The 22,275-nt window shown below is 38.9% G+C and overlaps 1 protein-coding gene and 1 long non-coding RNA gene across 5 annotated transcripts in view; one reads left to right on the top strand and one right to left on the bottom strand.

The window, feature by feature from the left end:
* Positions 1-110: 110 nt before the first annotated feature.
* LOC111190296 (uncharacterized) overlaps positions 111-22,275 on the bottom strand; it is a 39,629-nt gene continuing 17,464 nt past the window's right edge. Inside the window, exon 4 of the long non-coding RNA XR_002649055.2 lies at positions 111-419. This is a non-coding gene — a long non-coding RNA (uncharacterized LOC111190296). The remainder of the gene's footprint in view (positions 420-22,275) is intronic.
* The window catches only part of ankrd13b (ankyrin repeat domain 13B), a 44,588-nt gene continuing 25,755 nt past the window's right edge, over positions 3,443-22,275 (top strand). For 2 of the 4 annotated variants that reach the window (XM_022663897.2, XM_022663843.2), the window contains exon 1: positions 3,443-3,984. In XM_022663897.2, the coding sequence (XP_022519618.2) occupies positions 3,877-3,984 (108 nt within the window). In that variant the 5' untranslated portion in view covers positions 3,443-3,876. The remainder of the gene's footprint in view (positions 3,985-22,275) is intronic. The other 2 variants (XM_007236818.4, XM_007236817.4) reach the window with 1 other exon arrangement.

Below are 22,275 nucleotides of genomic sequence, written 5' to 3'. Positions count from 1 at the left end.
TCACTATAAAAGACAACAAGAGAATAGTGGGCCATTGTTGGACATCCACATTCAATTCAATTCAATTCAATAAAGGCTTACCAATGTTACTGAACATGCAAACAATTGTAAAATATCCAATATTAGTGTTCTTTTTGTACATTAATTGTACTAGTATCTACAAACATCCTATGTTATTTAGCATAAAAGATATGAAAAATAAAAATCCATTTAAAAAACCTATCTAGCAGTGAGCTGTTGATACCATGGGAATTTCTGCACATTTTGTTGCCTCAGTTACAGAAATCTTTATCTCAATGGTCCATTCTGAGATGGCATGGACAGCAAGGCATCAAGTCAACTAGTTCCAGTTTTAGACACAGCCTCCTTAAATGTGAAGATGAAGTTGAGTGATGCATTAATCTGGTAGGGAATTTCACCTGAAAAGAAAAAAAAAGTGCTTCAAATAGTGACTTTATGTGAAACAATAAAATTGACCATAAGGTCTACAAAATGTTAAATGAGTGAAAAAATTAGGTCAATGAGGATTTGTATCTGTTTGTTGGTCTCAGAAATACATTTTCTTCATCACTGAGCACCTAAAAAAGGAGATGGAGTTTAATTTGAAATGCTGTGTTATCCATTTTATCCATCCAATTCTACAAAGGTCTGGGTCATTCTCGGTCAGGTATTGCTCAAATTAAGTGTTGCCTGGTCAAGTGTCTGATCAATCATCCACTGGAAAAGGTTCAGGGGAATAGCTGCTGCAATTAAGACAAGCAAGGAGGTCAGCTGCAGACACCAATGTTTAGAGGAACATCTAGAAACAGAGCTGGATTTTGAGGATGACTGACTCAACCTCAGGTCACATATTCTACACTTTACTGTGACAGAGCTGGTGACACCCATATCAGCACATTAAACCCCTCTCTTCATTAAGGGTTTAGATGAGCAGCCCAAAGGCTTAGGTGGGATCAAAAAATCCACCTCACCACTTTTCAACAGACCATTTCTTTGTTTTAATCTACTCTCCTGGCAGTCTAGTAGTTTTAGGCTATCCCTAGTTACTGGGAATCACTTATGCACTGGGGAATTGACTCAGCATCTTTCTTTTCATGTCATTCTGCAATCTTCAAGAGCCAGTAAGGATTTTTTTCATATTAAGGATGCTTTGTCTGATTTTCTTGACAGCATCACAACTCCCTTCACATAGCACATGGGTCTGTATTGATTTTCCTTTAACCGCCTTCCCTTCCAAAGGTATTCTGTATTATGTTTAGGTCATGGAGAGTGACATTAAAAAGCTAATGAACCTATGCTGTTATTTGTCCATCCAGGTTTCATATTATAAAAAAATGGACCCCTGAGAATATGTATTTATCACAGTGTTGTGAATGCTATTTAAAAGTGAAGTATTGGCAGTTGTTTCAATTAAGTCTGCAAATTGAAAGTGAATTTTGAAAGTTGGAAGTTGAAGTTGAAATCTGTCGTTTGGACTGTAATTTTGTGTATTCTGTCTCTGTCTCCTTTTTACTGCTTTTGATTTTTTGCTAAAGTGAGCAGGTGGTTTATTAAAAAAGACACAGTTTATACACACAGTACATTCAGGTAGTTCTCCGGGCACTGCTATCTTGAAATAAAGTCACAATAAATTGACTGAAAAGCATAGCTGGATAGGTAAGATAGTGTTTTTTTTTTTTGCATGAGCAACGTTATGCCACTATCGCTAGCTATTTTGAGCCTGTTGGAGCATTGGCTAAAAGTGCTTTATTTTAGAGTGCTGGGGGTGAAAGGAGATGGGCTATTTGGCAAAAGTTTGTACTCATTATCATGTTTCACTTCACCCCAAGTCAATTTGAGAACTTATTAAATAAAGGTTGTTTTAAGCCCTGTCCGGACAGGATTAGTTTTTTAGGTGGATGTCTATGAAAAATATTTCACACTTCTACTCAAAACTTCTGGGACCACCACAGGAGGACGAGTGAGTTTTTTGGCTTTCTCGTTCACATGACATCGCGTTAAGTAGCTCCTGCGTTTCCACTTGCTGTTGTGTTAACATGGTTCTCTGTGAAACCGTGCGCACAAAGTGTAATTACAGTGAGTAGAAGTGGATAAATAGCTATTTTATTAAATGCGAGGTGACGAAACTCAGAGATGTGCATCCGGACAGGACTAAAATTACCAGAGGATCACGTTGATCAGCAAAAAAATGTAAGGTAATTCAGCCAGAACCATGTAAACACGACTGTGAGTGGAAATGGAGGAGCTACTGAACGCAATGTCATGTGAACGAGAAAGCCAAAAAACCTCATGGTCCTTCATGGTCCTAAAATCGCAGAGGACCCCCAAAAAAAGAGAAAATTACCCCAGGACCCCCTGAGAAAATAATCCTATCTGGATAGGTCTTTAGGGTTTTTTTTTTCATCATCAGCTGGATAGGTAAGATAGTGTTTTTTTTTTTTTTGCATGAGCAACGTTATGCCACTATCGCTAGCTATTTTGAGCCTGTTGGAGCATTGGCTAAAAGTGCTTTATTTTAGAGTGCTGGGGGTGAAAGGAGATGGGCTATTTGGCAAAAGTTTGTACTCATTATCATGTTTCACTTCACCCCAAGTCAATTTGAGAACTTATTAAATAAAGGTTGTTTTAAGCCCTGTCCGGACAGGATTAGTTTTTTAGGTGGATGTCTATGAAAAATATTTCACACTTCTACTCAAAACTTCTGGGACCACCACAGGAGGACGAGTGAGTTTTTTGGCTTTCTCGTTCACATGACATCGCGTTAAGTAGCTCCTGCGTTTCCACTTGCTGTTGTGTTAACATGGTTCTCTGTGAAACCGTGCGCACAAAGTGTAATTACAGTGAGTAGAAGTGGATAAATAGCTATTTTATTAAATGCGAGGTGACGAAACTCAGAGATGTGCATCCGGACAGGACTAAAATTACCAGAGGATCACGTTGATCAGCAAAAAAATGTAAGGTAATTCAGCCAGAACCATGTAAACACGACTGTGAGTGGAAATGGAGGAGCTACTGAACGCAATGTCATGTGAACGAGAAAGCCAAAAAACCTCATGGTCCTTCATGGTCCTAAAATCGCAGAGGACCCCCAAAAAAAGAGAAAATTACCCCAGGACCCCCTGAGAAAATAATCCTATCTGGATAGGTCTTTAGGGGTTTTTTTTCATCATCAACCTTAGAAGAAATAATGCAAGCAAAAAAGTATGTTTATTCAGTGTTCTTTGCTATTAGAGTTTGAATAATAAGGTACATTTTGTATTGGATTAGCTTAATCACTGTATGGTAAATGTATGCCCCTTAGAGTTCTCCTTTAAAGCGATTAGTGCTTATTAGTGATGCTTGGAGAACGGATATCTTTGACCAATCAGCTTTTTGGGCTCTCCCTGCATATTTGAATACGCACTCTGGTGGAAGGACGCAGTGAGAGAGTGAGAGAGAGAGAGGGAGGGATGGAGGCAGAGAGGTGGAGAGAGAGAGAAAGAGAGAGAGAGCATCTATCTATCGCATGATCACTAAAAGGAAGGCAGCAAGTGAGGGACTGCGCTCATACAGGCGTCGATTTATTTTTACCTCCTTTTGGCTTGGAAAGTGACAGACTGCTCACAGAAAGAGAGAGAGAGAGAGAGAGAGAGCGAGGCAGGCGTACACAGATGGCGGTGGCTTTGAGTTAGCTGGCAAAACCCATCCTGTGTTCAGACGTTTTCGAATCTCGTATTTGGACTTTACTATGAGGAGTCTGTGCTGTTTATTATTGCACGAGGGGAGAAAAAATCCCTTAACAGCAGCGCTAGCAATAAAATAGCCCACCTTCTCCCAAAGTACAGCGGAAGAAAACTGACTAAAACAGAGGGGAGAGCAGCAAAGTATGATCCGAGGATGATTTCTGCCAGAAAAACTCCGGAGAAGAGTCGCTACCGCCTCCATTACCTCGTCTGGCACAACAAATACCGGCAGCTGGAGAAGGAGCTCTCGGCCAGCGAGCAGGTGAGAGCTGCTGGTGTGTATGGGCTAGCTGTGTGTGTGTGTGTGTGTGTGTGTGTGTGTGTGTGTGAGAGAAAGAGAGAGCTGACTGTGGGGAGTGGGCCATATCCGCCGGGCTATTCGCACATACAGCTAGCAGCTAGGTGTGCCACACACACACATACAGACCTAGCAGCACTCGACCCATAATTCATTCTCCTCAAACACACCAGTCCATCACTCTGACACAATATTCCCTGAAAACCCGAAGAAAAATGAAGAGAAAGAACACACCAGGGCTCCTCCGGTTTACTGCTGACTGATTTCACCGCCTACTTCAGCCTGACAGCTGACCCCTGTTCACTATAGACCCCTGTTCAGTACAGCCCTCACTCACTCACTCTCTCACACTCCTTCATCAGCCCTTATTACCCTTAACTGTATAATATTTCACATACAGAGTCCTAATCATACTCCCACACCCTCACTCTAATGCACTAGTGCTGGTCTGGCATCTCACTGCAGCTGATAATATACAGTCTCAAATATATATCAATATGTCTATTCATCAAAACTATGTAAATTAGATATGTGCTTGTGTGTGTTTGTGTGTATAGAGGGGGGTACAGGGTAGAAGAAAGAAGGATAGAATAAGAATAGGGAGTGAAGGTGGGATTGAGAAGGAAGAGAAAAAGAGTAGGTGGGAGTGAAAAGGAGAAACAGAAAGAGGGAAAACGAATAGGATGAGAGGAAGATAGAGAGATAGAAAAGCGAGAAATGTGGGATGTAGAAGAAAGAGAGAGGAGGAGTAAAATAGAGAGAGAGATAGGGGGAAGAAATGTGGAGAGAGTAGGTAGAATTGAAAAGGAGAAGCAGAAATAGGGAAAAAGAACAAGGTGAGAGAGAAAGAGGGAGTGAAATAGAGAGGGAAAGAAGAAGAGAAGGAGAAAGGTGATAGGAATGGTTGGAATGTGAAATAGAATAACAGAAGGAGAGAAAAGGTTTGAGAGAAAGGGAGGGAGAAAGGTGGAGAGAGGAGAGGAAAAACAGATAAGGTGGGGTAAAGGAAAAGGTGAGAGAAAGAGATAAGAAAATAGAGGGAGTGAGAGAAAGGAGAGAGCGAGAACAAGAGGGATAGAGAAAATAGAGTGAGAGAAAAGGGAAGAAGGAATGGAGAAAGGTAGTGAAAGGAGGACTGAAAGAGATGGAATGTTGAAGATGGAAGGAAAGAAGGGAAAAAAGAAGAAAGACTAAAACAGATAGGAGTGAGTGGAATAAAGGGATAGTAGGAGGGATGGAGAACAGAAAAAGGTAAAAAGAAAGAGTAAGAGAAAGAAGATCAAAATGAAAATTACAAATGAAGAGATAAAATACATCAGAGAGTGTAATAGAGAGTAAAATATAGAAGGAAAGAGATTGAGAATAAAGTGAGATTAAGAAGCAGGTAAGGAGAGATGGGTGCAGCAGAAATAATTACAGAGAAAGAGTTTGATGTAGGTTTGTGTGTGTATGTGTGTGTGTGAGAGAAAAAGAGAGAGAGAGAGAGAGAGAAAGTGTGTAAGACAGAGGGAGTAAGACATATAGAAAGAGAAAAAGATAGAATGGGGTTGAAGATAAGGGAGAGGAACAATAAAGAAAAAGAATGAAAGTAAGGAGTGGAGAAGAATGAAAAGAAAGCACAGAGGAAAGGAAAGAAGAAAAGAATTAGACAAAAGAGAAAGAGAGAGAAGACAGTGTCTGCATGAGTTAGGCTTCTTCTCCAGGCTTTGTATTTTTCACTGGTGCATCTAAGACTGGACAGTAATTTAATATCAATAAATATTGCTATAGAAAATGTTTTAGTGATGCTGAAGGATCCTGCCCAATACGTTTTTTGGATGGTATCTGGATTCTGATAGAGTAAGCTGGTCTTTGATGATCCCAATGATGATCAATTACTGACTGATGTTCATTACAGGATGCATTATATAAACTGTCAAATTCATAATTTCATACAATCATACTTTTCAGATTTTTTCTTTCAGTTTTTATAGGTACATCCATCCACTGTGGGTATGCTTGGCAATCTTTCTGTGGCTTTTCAGTTTTTCTTATTGATTTTGAAATTGTATGGTATCGACCAAAATTAAGAAATTGTGTCATAAATTTGAGCCATATTGTCTAGCCCTATGTGCAGCACATCTCAGCACATTCATCTGAAGGTCTGCCTGTGAAGGGTGTGTTTGTGAATCTCATGAGACCTGTTCTCCATAAAAACAGTCTGCAGTGATTCCAAGTCCTCACTCAGCACTGTGTAATTAACCTGCAAAAATACAACAGTCAATGAATGTATGAGAACACAAGCTGTGAGATACATAGAGCAGAAATGCGAGTGATGAAGCAGTGAGACAGTGGTAGGTGGGCAGATGGAGGCTGAAAGATAAGAACAGCTTGCAGCATGGAATTGTCTTCAGTTTGGATTCTGTAATCTGCTTATCCCATTACCTGATATTCCCACTGAGGATTAGAGGATGGAAGAGAATGCAGATGTGTATAGAGCTCCTGCTTAAATACAGATTTGCGTGTTAGGTAATGTGTATATCTTCGCTGTCCTATGAAAAACACTTATCTCCATTTTTGTCGATTTTTAGTTTACTACAGTATTTGAACATACAAACTGTCCCTTACACTGTGCCAAAATTTCTTGATGAACGGACCAACAGAAACTTATCAAAATTACTTGAAATAAACTCTTTTTACATTGACTTTTATTAAGAGTTTACCAGGTTTTTTCTCTCTCCTGTAAAGTTGCTGTTTTGGAGATAAGTGTTTTTCATTGGACAGCGACGATATTCTTTATCCTGTGGGTGGAATAAAGTGTGTGATTGATTTCCTTAAAATCTAAAGTCGCTGCGTAATATTCCTGGGAATGTTCCGGGAAACTACACTAATGAATTTGCATGGAACAGGGATGTGCTCACTGGAGGTGGGCTGGTTCATATTAATCACTAGCAGCATTAGTATAATTGACAATGCCACATGTGATGGGACAAAAAACAGTATAATGTCCCATAACCTTTGCCATGTCCTATGGAAGCTAAAATACACTGCACTGACCTGTGGGGATATGCGCGGGGTGTATGTATCCACATTCAGGCATCCGGAACTGCTAGAGTAGCTTGTCTGTTAGCACAGACACAAGCCAAAAGTCACGATCATTACCACACACTGTGCTGTCTATGTTGACTTGTAATGTCTATTATATATTTTGCTTGAAATCAGATCATTCACATTGCTTTGCCATGAGCACACTGGCCACAACTTACACAGCTGTGGACACACATACTACAGATCAAATATGTCCAAATATTTGTTGACATCATTTTTTGTTATTGTGATCATCTACATTAAGTTGCACCTGTTGCTGACACAGAAATGCAAAAAAAAAAAAAAAACAGCCCCATGCCGCTTGTCTAAGAAAAGAAAGAAATTTTTGTTCTCTGGAATAAGGGTGCTTCATCCAACACTTCTATTGCTGAATGCAATCAATATAGATTGCGTCAATTCTTTATAATCCTATTAAAAAGCATTATCTGCACAGAAGAGACAGTTACTTTAACAAAAGTAGGGTAAACTCGTTTTTTAATACATTGGATTTTGGAAGATACAGTGGCTGACCTGGTGTCTCAGTATAGTATATTCATAGACACACATATTTGTTTAGGCACACATAAATTCCTTTTCACTGTTGGAGCAGCATTAGCTTTAACATTAGCGGTTGGCCGCTAATGCTAATGCTCTACCTTTAGTGGAAATCTGAAAATCTAAGCCTACTGTAAATAAATGGAAGAGCTTAACTCACCCAAATAACAGTTTTCAGGGGAGAAATCTGTGTAGATTAACATCCAGTCTGACTGGAAATGTTTTCTGTTTTTAAGAATTTTTGTTTTGTTTATTAAACCTAGCTTAGCTTTACAGGTCTCACCACCCAGCAGTGAGATCTGCTAAATTAGAAGGACTATTAGTATTTTATAAAAATAGACCAGCAAATAGACTTTCATTTATTTTGCGTCTTATAATCCGGTGCCTTATAGTACGAAAAATATGGTATATTATATTACATAGTAATTAATTAGAGTGGTTAAAACACTTCTGAATAAAGTCTCTTCGGTTCACTTAAAGTCTTTGTGGTGGATATCCCACACACTAATCCTCTAATCAACCTGTGCACCCGTCACTGAACACAGTGCAGCTTTATGGTCCTGGCCACCAGTAATAATTCAAGAGCTAGCCCTGCTGATTATTGCTGTGATATAAGGCATTGATGCTTTATTTGATTTACTGGCTGCTGACAGTATAATCTGGTCATGGTTGGCGTGGAGTTCAGGCTCAGAAGATTAAGGTGTGCTCATGGTTTCGCCTGACGATGAGTTAAGCTCATCTCCTTCAGGGGTGGAACATTATTTATCAGATATTGTCTGTGTGTGATTAAGACTACACTGTGTGTGATCAAGTGTGATTACACTTACATACAAAATGTCATGGAATGTGGGAAAGGATTGTGTGTATTGACTTTTGCCGTGCCCGAAGGAAGTGAAAGAATTGTGGGAAATTAGTGAGGCCTCCTGTATTTAATGTGGATGAGATTTCTGCCTCTTGACTGTTTACACAGGCAGCTTTTTGCCAGATACTGCTGTTCAACACTGTTACCACAAACTGTGCTGTCCAGTGCGTTCATTCCACGATGTGTATTCCTGGTACACACCTGAAACTGTGACACAAGGAACGTTAAATGTCTCCACAATGTTAGAAATGGAATATTCCATTCATCTGGTATCTGATATCAGACGTCTTGCCATGAGCACACAGGCAACACGTGCTCACAAGCAGTCCACTGATGCAACACTTCATGAACAATATACATGCTGCTATCCCATGATTTTTGGCATGTCAGTGTCCAGATCATAGTTTTATGGTTCTGCTATGCCATGGCTTTGGTACCAGACAAATGTTTGAACACACCTCTTCTCATTAAATGTGTTTTCTTACGTTTTATGATTGTTTTACATTGTAAATTTAAAGATTAACATTGCAGCTATTCAGGAACTCATGCAGAATCATTTTGTAAACAAAAAGTGTTAAACAAGCCAGAATATGTTTTAGATTCTGTTTATATTTCTTCAGAAGTACAGCCACATTTAACTTTGAGGACAGATCTGCACACTCTTGGTCTTTTCTCAGTGTCTTCATGAGGGAGAGTCACCTGACACAGTTTTCTTAGTGTCTTAAAGGAGTTCCTGAAGGTGCTGAACAATAGGTGCTGCTTTTCCTTCACGCTGTGAAGCTCCAGCTCATTCCGGATCACCCATCTCAGTTGGGTTTAGGTCACTGGATTGTGGAAGCCAAACAAAAAGGTCGGCTGTCATGCCCAAAAAGACAAAGGTTCTGCAGCAACACTCAGGATTAGGTGATCGATGTTGGGTGTCAGAAAAAAGAACAGAGGGGGCAAAAACATGAGCCAGAAGGGTGGAGGAGAAGGAGGAGGGGTGAGGGGACATGAATAGCAAAGCAATGAATTTGAGGGTAAGGGAGGAAAATAAGTCAGCGAGAGCTAAATTTGCAGTTTGCCTTGACAGCGCCATAAAAGCAGTAGAGGGAGAAGGAGCAGACAGCTGACAGTCTGGAGGAGAGAAGAAGGAAACAGAGGATGGATTAGAAAAGCTCTGCGAGAGGAAAGACTGGAAAACTGGCATGAGCTGCAGAAGAGAGGCAAGAACTGTGCAATATATCTGCTGCAACAGAGACACGGTTATTAAAAAACAGAAGAAAAAAACCTGCACCCAGAAGCATGTGTCCTGAGAAGAGAAATGGTTATGTCACACATAGGATCATATTTATGTGAAGTCAGCAGCAGGGGCAGCAGCAGCTCGAATAACGAGCTCAAGCTCATTTCTTCAGTGTCTGTCTAACTGATGCTATTGCTCGAATCTTTCCAATCAGAGTTTATTTCGACCCGCTCTTCTCCCCAGGCTTCCATCACTCCGATTCCTCTTCTCTACTCTACTACTGCATCATGAAACCCAACACTAATTGCAGAATGTTGTCACTGGGGATAAGGATGGGGTCTGGGAGAGAGTAGACTGAGATTTAGTTAACTTACTGAAAGCTTTTAACAGACAGGGCGGGATGAAAGGGGACGGCAGCTGCCGGAGCTCAAAGATTGAAGAGATGTCTGCTGCACAGACCAGGCCGCATTGTATGTGTGCGAGAGTGTGGGTCACTGAATTGGAAATAAGGAAATGAAAGGTACTTTGAGGATCGTATCTGATGTCATTATGGCTTACGTTTGGAATTCGCCAACAGTGGAACAGCAGACACACACACACACCCACAAACACACACACCCGTACTATAAAGAAGCTCTTCAAAACCTGTCAAATGGAGAAGCTTTGAAGATGAGCCTGTGACCTACAGCACAATTTGACTTAATAGAGTCCTGACATTTGCAGCATGGTATCGTCAGCACTTCCTTATGAGCCGCTCATCGTCCGTCATCATGGCATGTTATGTCTGCAATAAATATGTTCCCCTATTCTAATTTGACTATGCAAATAAACACATAAAGCTCGTACATTGTTCTGCATTCGCCAGCATTGAGCCAGAGCTTCTCTCTCTCTGGTTTCTAGCACTTCCCCACTGTCTTATCTTTACTCCACAGCAAGGCGCTAGGATGAATAGAGCATAGATGACATCATCTGAATGCTGGGAAAGGGAGAGTGGCTGAACTTGTGGGCTGGAGACAAAGAAAGAAGTTGGAAATTTTTGTAGTTCAGTTCTTTTCAGATCTTTTATACCTGATACTTTATATCACAATGTGTTTTTATTTAATACCGAAGGTTGCATCCATACGTAGTTGGATCTTTTTAACCACCATATATTTTTGTATATTGTTATCTTTAAAACTAAAAATAGTTTGTCAATGTGGTGCCTTTGTTAGGAGGTGGTGATGGATGATTGGCAGTGCTTCTCATGATGGCTACAGGTGCCAGATAATTAGTGTGTTCCCGATTATGTTGGGGGATTTAGACAATGCAGAAGGCATTTGTTGTCAAGGTGGCCACCCCAACTATAAAGCCCTGCGGTAAATCCTGAAATAGACCACAGACATTAAAACACTTGTGTGAGTATGCTAGCATAATATACTGTATGCTTTTAGGATATATACTGTAATTTCACAAGGAAGTGTTGGTTTACGAGTATTGTTATGGTAAACATTAATGTTTTCTTGTTTGTTCCAATGTATCGTACACCAAAACTTAAAGTCCAAACCATGGTACGATCTGAATCATGACATTTATGTACTGGTAGGCTCCCAATATATATGGAATAAATAAAATTTTGGTGTATAATAAATTGCATTATTCTCCAAAGGACTGAGTTTTGTTTGATTGGTGGATTAGCAGAGAACAAAATTTGTGCAAACCTAAACTACAGTGTTCATGGGTTCAAAAATAGTTCTTCTGAGGAATCACTTAAAGCTTATTGTAGCAGATTTTATTTTTCAAGTGTAAACCAGTGTAAACATAAGACTTTAGGTATAAAACTAAACAGGTCTTACAAATCAAATCAAAGTTATTTAAAACCAAAGTTTACAACACATTTTTGAGCTTGCTTGTGTAAAACCCACTAAGCCTTTGTTATACTTTAAGTTATAAGAGAAAAGAAAGTACTTGTGACAGCTTGAGCTCGTGAAACACCAGTGTGCTGTTTGATCAGCTGTTGATTTGTTGGATGGCGGCTTTCCATAAGGAGATTCTTGTTGATTTTTGCATTAATACTGCTTATTAAAGAGATACTTGGTTTGAGATATGAGTTGTGCTGGAAAAAATTATGTATACTAACTAGCTTTTATTATTAATCAATTTCATGAATAAAATGAAGCAGACACACAGTAGGGTTCTTTATCAGACTGAATCTCAGAAACACTTTCAGCCAACCTCTGTTCTTTTCTGTTGTTACAGTCTCTGTGTCCTAGGGAGTGGTGATATTAGTGGAATGGCTGTGATATTTTATGAGAAGGCTAGGAGTCAGTATGGCGGCGCTTGTGCTGTCACATTTCTTTTTTTGGCCTTCTGCTCTGAAAGTGTGTTGCCTTAGCCGATGTAGTCAGACTCTGCATGGAACATAGGAGTGCTGCTCTGGTGATGTGTGTCAGCTCCCTCTGTGTCACACCAGCCACCAAACGAGCAGAGAAGAGGAGGAGTAGACCCATTTCTCGCTCTCTCCCTCCTCCGCTGTGACGGGGTCACCGGAGAGATGGCTGTTGAAGTCTGACGCCACTCTGAGAGCTTTTTACAGAAGCTGAACATAACCCAGAGACCAGCCCCCTCAGATCCCACCTGCTTTCTGACGCTCGTACGATTCTTCTCACACGTCCTGTGGCTTCGTGCCTCTGCTTTCTTTCTTCTCTCTGTTTCAGGGAGCAAATGGCCTGAAACGAAGTGCTAGCTTGAAGGCAGCGCTATTTATCCTCTTGTTTCCTATAAGAAAGCCACCTATTGGCTGCATCTGTACTCACCTTCATGCGCTTTTTGCCCACACATACAGAGAAGCTTTCATAACCTGGTTATTTAACCACGCATCACATCTTGTGCTATTCACAGCACTTCTGCTAGCTCACACAAACCTACATGCCAACACACACACATACATACATATATATATGTATAGGTATATAGATATAGATCTACATATGTGCATACACTCTACACAGTGTACACACATGATGTCAATGCTTGTGCCTCCCACATGCACAGTTTGGGCCTCAATGAAAGATTGATGCTGGTTTAAGTAGCTGCCAGAGAACATTAGCCAAGGCAGAGAGAGCGCAAGAGCAGATGCTCCACCAGAGATGACTATCAATAATGCAGTCTCCAGCAGGCCAATGACTGGGAGGGAGAGAGGAAGAGGAAAGGAGGGATGGACAAGCGGTAAGTGTGCTATAATGCAAGAAAAGACACTGGATGACATAATAGCCTCAAACCCCTTTGGACCAACTGCCATGTTAAAGAATAGTTGAAAGTTGCCAAGAAAATATCAGATTTTATTGGACTTACTGTCCAAAAACTCATTAGTAAAGGACATTTCATTCCAAGTAGGATTTCCTCAGAAGAACAGAACTGATTTAGGTTTATTTAATCTCTTTATGTTTTGCAAACAGGCATAGAAACTCCACAAGTCTCAAATTTACACTCATTCTTTTTCTCTGCTCCCTGTCCATTTTTGCTCTCTTTAGTTTTTCTCTTCCCACAAGTGCTCATAAGCACAGGAAGCTATAGTCTGTGCTTCTTTGTAGTGATGGGCCGATATGCATTTTTCAATTCCCATCCGATTTAAGTACATAACTGCCTGTACCGATACACATTCCAATACAAAAGCACTTTTCATGTTATTTTTCTCCTTATTTAACATAATTTGTTTTTTTAATGCCATCACTATTTAAATATGTGTTGTGCTTAAGCTCACATCATGGGGTGGGGCTGAAATAAACCACCCAACAATCTCTAGGTATTTGTGAACATGAAAAGATTATGATGCATCTACACAAACTTAAAAAAGTCTAAGTAAAGTCACCGTCATTCCCAAGCCTTTCTGCTCTGACCTGCCATATATTCTCTTTAACATCTACATTTTTATAGTCAGTGTGTTTCTTTTCATGCAAGCTTCTGTGTTCTGCTCTAAACAAGATGGAACTATCTGCTCATCTCTCCTGAACTGATCTCATTTGTTTAGTTTGGACACATGAAAACATCCTGTAATATTACTCTACTGCATCGGTCCACTTGCTTCTTTCACTTTAAATACCAGTTCTGTATCTGTTACTGTGTCAAAATATCCATGTTAATAGAGGTCCATTAGTCAAAGTATAGTCAAAACATATTTTTGCCTTAATGTTAAACATATTTGATTATTTCTTGGCTGTGTGGACATGTCCAATCTACTCTTTTTAAAGATTTAGTTTGAAGTCCCTTTTAGAATTTTGTGGGAATGCACCAGGAATGTGAACAGTCAAATTGGACAATTCTGTGTCTGTACGCACAAGCTTATTGCTGTTTTTATCAGAGAGCACCAGTGTTGTTCCAACATTCTGACCCCCTGTCAGACTCAAGGAGCTTTGGATGTGCAAGTGCATCATGCAGCAGTATGGCCACAACAGATTGTGGTGGTTGTGATGCATTCATTCACATTACAGCTATCAAGATCTTCTGAACTGGTTCTAAAGAGGCTTGTAATTTGAAAATTGACTTTAAGGATCATTAAGTATGAAGTGGTATTTTATAGGGGTGTCACGATTCTCTAAATCCTCAAATCGATTTTATTTCCGATTTTAGGGTCTCGATTCGATTTTATTTATTTATTTTTTTACAGCAGAGAGGCCTATGCCAGTTTTAGATTAGTCTATGGTCAGTCATTGGTTTGATTCATCAAATTTACAATATCTTATTTCAAAAGGTGGGCTTGATATAAGTGATGCAAAGTGATCTGTAATACACCACATTAGGCACTAATGGTCAAATGTAAATAATTTAATTAAGCAATGTGCAACATAAAACAAATAAAAAAAATACAGGAACAGTCATGTACAAAATAATAGAACAATTACAGCCTTAACAAACTGAACTCTATCCTACTATAACAGTTAAACGTGAAAAATAAGACTCGGTCCCTGAGAATGACAAGTTTTTTTCTTTAACAAAGATATATTATTAACTTTATCTGAGAGAAAGATGCTCTTTAAGGTACCAAAACTATTAACATATTTGATGTTGGACAAAACAATTTATTTATTTATATATATATATATATATATATATATATATATATATATATATATATATATATATATTTTTTTTATTATTATTATTTTTTTTTAATATATTTTCAAGTTTTTCTTTAAGAAGATGAAAACGTCCACATTCTCTGGAGAAAGGGCTGCTCTTTGAGCAGTCACAATGTGCGTAGCGTGCTGCGCCATTTGCGTAGCTTAGAGGGAGGGACTGTCGATCATCTTTTTGACTGCTCGAGACCATGACATGATTTCGATCGATTTCGATAAAATATCGAAATTGTGACACCCCTAGTTTTTAAGGTGTGTTAGCCAACATATAAATCACCCATGTAACTAAATTATTATTATGGTTAAAAAAATCTTAAGGAGTTGAGGACATTCTTTGTTCAGTTATATTTTAGAAAACCACTTCTTAAAATTTAGAGGATCACAGAACCAAAGTGAGAGTGATAATAAGTAAGTAAATAATAACTAAGAATCATATAACCACTAGTGAATCTTTCTAGGAGTGGGAGGTGTGCCAAAATATCCCAAAAGATGCCAAAGTCACCAAAGATTGCAGGAGAACATCCAAGTACTGGAACTGCAGACCTTTCTAGCCTCAGCTAAGGTCAGTGCTCATGACTCCACAGTAAAAAGAACTGGGCAAAGGTAGCATTTTGTAAGAAAACAGGAAGCCAGTGAACGCTGATACCCAAAAAACATCAATCCTTATATCACATTTTGAACACTTGAGCTTTTTTCATGCCACTGTATGAAGCTATTGGCATTCAGGTGAGCATGTTGCATCGCTGCAGTGTTTGTATAAGAGCAATTAGGTGCAGCAGTCTGTTTATCAAAGTGCTGTATGTATGACAAGGTGCAAGCACAGGCTAGTGCGAGCTGGTGGTGTGGTATATATATTTATATACTGTACACACCTTCTAATACACATTTAAGATACTGCTTTATGAACAGATCAATCTGAAGTGTACATTTTTGGACCAAATATGATTATATTTGGCTTTGAACTAATAGTGCATCAATGTACAAACATTATACCAACATTTAAACATGGTGGTGGAAGTGGGAGGATTCCATCCTCTTATGAAGATGTTTTACTGCTTCTCTTCCTATCGATCCTTTTTAGAGAACAAACAAGAAAAATATTACATAACAATGATCAGGGCTGCCATCCTAATGTAAATAACTTTTGGCAGACCTTTATGAAAAACTTTTATATCAGATCATATATGCTATGCTATCTGCTGAACGTATCTGGTAAAAAATATCTGTATTGTATACAAAATATATTACACTATATTGCCAAATTATTGTGTCAGTTTTCCCAAAAATCGTGCAGGCTATTTAAAAAATAAGACAACCTACTTCAGTTCATAAGTTAATATTTTTACAGTTCAGGTTAATGCAGTTAATTAAAATTTAAAAAGCCCATATTTATCTAAGGCTTTCTATTCTACAAAAAAAAAAATGCAATGCATTTTGTGACTCATTGAAAGCCTGCTCAAAATATATCTCTCTCTTGAGACACTCACTGATCTACATGGATAATCTTCATTATGTATAAATATGTATAAATACAGCTACATTCAGAACCCACAGCATTATGCACAACACACTTCAAACAGTATATTTTATATCATAATGACACGCAGCGCTGCTCAACAATTCACACCCTCAAGGGCCTGATTACAATGCCATTTGTAATAAGGTGTCACTGGTTCAGTGCCAGTTATTGATATCAAGCCTATATCAGCAGAGAGTGTTGGATTGGATATTGATCTGATCCCATGCTGAAAGAGCACATATTCACACTGTATGAGGTGATTTTGTTAGGTGTGTATTTCTGCCTTTTCCAGACGGGTAAGTGTTTGATAAGGTGACTGCGATTGAAAACAAACACATCCAACAAACACACACATTCAGAAATATATAGGGAATCGTAATGGTATAGAAAGATATACAGTGAGTCCAAGAAGTATTTGATCCCTTGCTGATTTTCTTCGTTGGCCCACTAATAAAGACATGATCATTCTATACTTTTAATGGTAGATGTATTCTTACATGGAGAGACAGAATATTAAAAAGAAAATCCAGAAAATAAATCTAAGGAATATATATTAATTGATTTGTATTTCATGGAGTGAAATAAGTATTTGATCCCTTAGTATTCATTAGCAGTTCTGGCTTTTACAGACCAGTTAGACACTCCCAATCAACTTGTTACCTGACCTGAAGCCACCTGTTCTCACTAATCACTTGTGTGAAAAACACCTGTCCACAGAATCAGACAGATCACACAGATTTCAAGTCTCCAACATGGGTAAAACCAAAGAGCTGTCACAGGACCTCAGAGTCAGAATTGTTGACCTTCACAAAGCTGGAATGGGCTACAAAAAGATTAGTAAGGTGTTGGATGTGAAAGTAACAACTATTGGTGCAATTATCAGAAAGTTTAAATAGTATAACATGACAATCAACAGACCTCGGCCCGGTGCTCCAAAGAAGATTTCGCCTCGTGGGGTGGCAATGATGCTGAGAACGGTCAGAAATCGTCCTGCAACCACTCGGCAGGAGTTAACAAATGACCTGAAGGCAGCTGGGACCACAGTTTGCAAGGAAACAATTGGCAACACTTTGCGCAACAATGGATTCACATCCTGCAGTGCCCGAAAGGTACCCCTGCTGAAGAGAGCACATGTGGAGGCGCGCCTCAAGTATGCCAATGATCATTTGAAAGATGAACCAAGTTATTGGGAGAAGGTTTTGTGGTCAGACGAGACCAAAATTGAACTTTTTGGCCTCAACTCCACCCGCCATGTGTGGAGGAAGAAAAATGCTGCCTATGACCCCAAGAACACTGTGCCCACCGTCAAGCATGGAGGTGGAAGCATAATGTTTTGGGGGTGTTTCTCTGCCAAGGGTACAGGGCTACTTCACCGCATCACTGGGAAGATGGATGGAGCCATGTACCGCACAATCCTGAGGGACAACCTCCTCCCCTCTGCCAGGGATCTGAAAATGGGCCGTGGTTGGGTCTTCCAACATGATAACGACCCTAAACATATAGCAAAGGCAACAAAGGATTGGCTCAAGAAAAATCACATTAAGGTCATGGAGTGGCCCAACCAGTCGCCAGACCTCAATCCGATCGAAAATCTATGGAGGGAGCTGAAGGTCAGAGTTGCCAAGCGACAGCCCACCAACCTTCATGATTTAGAGAGGATCTGCAAAGAAGAGTGGGCCAAAATTCCCCCTGGTGTGTGTGCTAAACTTGTGGTTAACTACAACAAACGTCTCACCGCTGTGCTTGCAAACAAAGGCTTTGCCACTAAGTATTGAGTGTGTTTGGCAAGAGGGATCAAATACTTATTTTCCTCATTGAAATACAAATTAATTAAAATATATTCTTTAAAATTATATTCTGGATTTTTGTTTTGATATTCTGTCTCGCCATGTTAGAATATATCTACCATTAAAAGTGCAGAAGGATAGTGTCTTTATTAGTGGGCAAACAAAGAAAATCAGCAAGGGATCAAATACTTCTTGGACTCACTGTATATTGGTATTGGGGATCCATATCATTTATACATAATACATGCCAGGTACTCAATATACTCAAGAAAGTCAGCATCATTATTAGTATTGTAAAATAAATGTTGCGTTTACTATTTGCCCACAATTATAATCTATATCTATATCAATTTATCACAACACTGTGTTCCCCACCTAATCTAAATCACATGCCAAAAGTCATGGGACTTTAACCCTTAGATACTTGCCTAAATAGAAATGACACCCCAGTGCAGTAAAGCATCTACAAGAAACCCTTTGAGAAAAACACATAATACACCCATATTATTAATGTTTCAAACCAAATAATATCAGTAAATGACTCAGAAGTGTCCACAGAAAAAGTGTGAAACTACCTGCACTCAAACTAAAGCTAGTTAAAAACATTTTTACTAAATAGTTATTTTGCACTAAACTTTATTTAGGCTAAAAAGTTTACATTTTTGTATATAGTTTCCTTTATGTGTCCTGATCAAAATACTGAAAGGCATAGGCTGCTCTGAGTGTCAGGTTTTTAGTAATCTACATGTATCCTAGAGGTGTAATTATCAAGAAAAATAAGTCCGCCTGTTGCTCTCCATGTATTTTGTCAAAGTAATAATTAATAAGCCATGTAATGAACTATCATCAATATTATTATGCTTTTAACTCATGTACACTCTAGTCTAACCATTTTCAAAAAAGATATCTTAGGTGTGAATATATGTAAAGTCTATAGATTCAAAAATAAGTAAAAAAAAAAAAAAAAAAAAAACATGGTCAGTTCCAGGAAAATATAACAATTCTGCTGACTTTTACATTTTAAATGATTATACTTTTGAGCAGCCGTTTGGCTTCTGGAGTAAAAGAGCTCATGACATGTGTCTGTCCGATATAAGAAAATAATAATAAATAATAAAGACCAGAACGAGGAACTGACAAAAACGAAGAAAAAATGTAATTTCTTCTAGAGCTGCTTGTGCATTCACACTGACATTTCTAACCAGACGCTGCCGGTCACAATCATCGCTTTCCACTGTGGGTGGAATGCCACATTTGATGTATTACTGGTGCACACATAACACTGTAAATCAAGGAATGTTAAATGCCTGCACAGCTTTGACATTGCAGTGTCCCATACATCTTGTACCCACTATCAGGGCTCGCTCAAACCTCAGGCCTTTTCAACCCTACCTCTTTTCAACCCTACGGTCCCAAAAAACTGCAGTGTACTAAAAAAAATGCAAATCCACTGTTAAATAGCTTGTATCTGATGTTGTTATATTTGTTGTATCCCCTGATGGTAACAGAACTTGCACGTTCAGTGTTCTGTTGTTCAGATGAGAGGAATAATATTTGTCATTGTCTGTTTAGCTGCTAGAAAGGCATTTTTTCTGTGCACTGTGCAAGATGATACAATAGTTCTGTGTGTGGTGAAGGTGGGTGAGCAGAAATGAGCATGTGCATGTGTATGTGTGTGTGTTTGGGTGGAGTATAAATAGCAGAGAGCAGGGTCACTGTAAGGCCAGAAACAATTGATGACACTTGTTCTGTCCTCTCCCTCTCATATCACTCTCTAATCTTTCACAACAGTGAATTTTGTATTTCTCTTTCCCTCTCTCTCTCCCTCTTTCCCTCTTTTCTTTCGCTCATCTCTCTCTGTCTCTCTTCTTTTCCCCTGAGTGTTAAGCTGTCATCTCGTCTCTAGTGCTAGCCTCAGGGCTTGAGCCGAGCTGCCTGCCGGACTGACACCAGAGCCATCCTTCACCTTAAACTGGGGATTCACTAATCCAACTATTTGTCCCCTAATACCCTTTCCGATACGTCTAACCCAGTACTGCCCGACACAAATACTGATCTGATAATTGAGTTACAGCTTTTGTGTTTAATAGTATACATTTCACAAACCTAAATTAAGTAGGGATTCTCTTAAAGGATTTTCTGATATAGGGATTATATCAAGCTGTTTTCACATGAATAAATCATTAATCATAAGTTACATTGTATAAACTTGGTCCACTACAGTTTATCAAGCCCTATCTCACACCCTATGCAAGGTGCATCACCGTGCTCATTGCTACCTTACACCCCACCAACAGTCTATTTTCACTACTATTGTCTGCGCTGTTTGTTATTTCCTTGTAAAGGAGTTTACAAATATGTATACACAAATATGTATACACAAATATGTATACACTGATTGGAGTGGTGATCTGGAAGTGAAGTGTTTTTAGGTAAATTTCTGGCCTATTGCTATCTTGGCGGTGGAAAACACAGCTGCGCTACAAACTGAGTAAAACCCTGACAACTGCCAGACAACCATTCCTATCATGGCAATGCAGGTGCGCTGTGTGCACTCAGCGAGCACATACCCCCCCCTCGCTATACACACAAGAACACTTTAAGAACAGCTCTTAAAGGGAATGGCAACTGACACGCTGATTAGTTTATTTCACGTTAAGACACACCTATAGCTGATTAAGAAAATTATTTCAACGCTTATTTTTTTGTGTCCTCACAATTCCAAAGACACTCTGACGCACTAAATCAAGCTGCGCTGTGCACGGTTTACGGCTCGCCTATAGATCACTATACCATTGACTTTTGGCACGTCAGTGTATGACATAAAAAGGTTGCTAAAATAGACTGGGAGAATAAAACAGGAAACTGGAAAGGTCAGTGGTTGGCTTATCATTTTATCTCATCTCACACCATGACTAAGCATGACATCAAACAAAACTTACATCCGTTATCGTCCAAATCTAAGTATCTGTTCGATTCCGATACTTTAAAAAAACAGTTATCTGGCAGTACTGATAAGATTCCAATTTCTGATGATTTCTACAGAAAAGCGGGCCTTGCAATAAGCATGCTGCTCATTGTTCAACCTCACTTCACAACTTTTGTGTTCCCAAACTGTCCTCCAGCAATGTACACACTGCTATCACATGACATCATATTGTGTTACATTTTAGAGATAGAGATAGATAGATAGATACTTTATTGATCCCCGGGGGGAAATTCTTGGCATCCAGCAGCAGGTTACACAATACACAAAGTTAAAAAAGATAAAATATAAAATATAAAGATACATATAAATACAATCAAATAAGAAATAGAATATACAGTGTAAATGTACAGTCTTCGTGTGTGTGTGTGTGTGTAATGGAGATGGAGAATGGAGGTAGTGCAGTTGAACACAATAGACAGTGAACACCAGTTGATGTGCATAATGTGAGGATAACTGATGTCAGCCAAACAGAAAGTGCAAATACATAGTTATATAATAATTTAAATTAAATTAAGCAGTGCAAAAGATACGTAAACAGTGCAAAAGATACGTAAACAGTAGATGAATTAACTAGTGAATGAACTACTAGTGCAAAATATGGTAGAACTATAAAAAGTGTTCTAGGCATCAGCAAGTCTGAGAGTGTGTCCATAGCTGGGGGTGTGTCCATGGTGTGGCCAGAGTGGCCGGAATGAATTATCCCCACACTCTGAGCATACAGAGATCTATAGTACTATCGACTTTTAGAACTATAGTACTTAAAGGAGGTATAGAACGTGCTGTTTTTGGTGCTGTTTAGAACCATTTTTTAGATTTTCTGCCATACTTTGCCAGGCAAACAGTGTTTTGCACTCAAATGGTATATGGAGTAGAAGCACTGCTTTCACTAATAAACCCTTAGAACCCTTATTTATTTAAACAGTTTTATACAGATTGTAATAAACAACTGCAATAAACAGACACTGGAATCAAATAAAACCACTGTTTGTAATCAACCTATTGTACAATAAGTGGATAACGTAATTATTATGACAGCTCTACTTCTTAACTTAGTACAGCAATTTTTATTCAGAATTTACTGCAATCCATCCAATTAAACTGGACTTATTAGACTCCCTGCAATGAAAAATTCAGTTGGGTCAGT

The sequence above is a fragment of the Astyanax mexicanus genome, chromosome 18 (assembly GCF_023375975.1).
Source record: "Astyanax mexicanus isolate ESR-SI-001 chromosome 18, AstMex3_surface, whole genome shotgun sequence".
NCBI classification, from domain to species: Eukaryota; Metazoa; Chordata; class Actinopteri; order Characiformes; family Acestrorhamphidae; genus Astyanax; species Astyanax mexicanus.
This window is presented reverse-complemented; position numbering and strand designations above follow the sequence as displayed.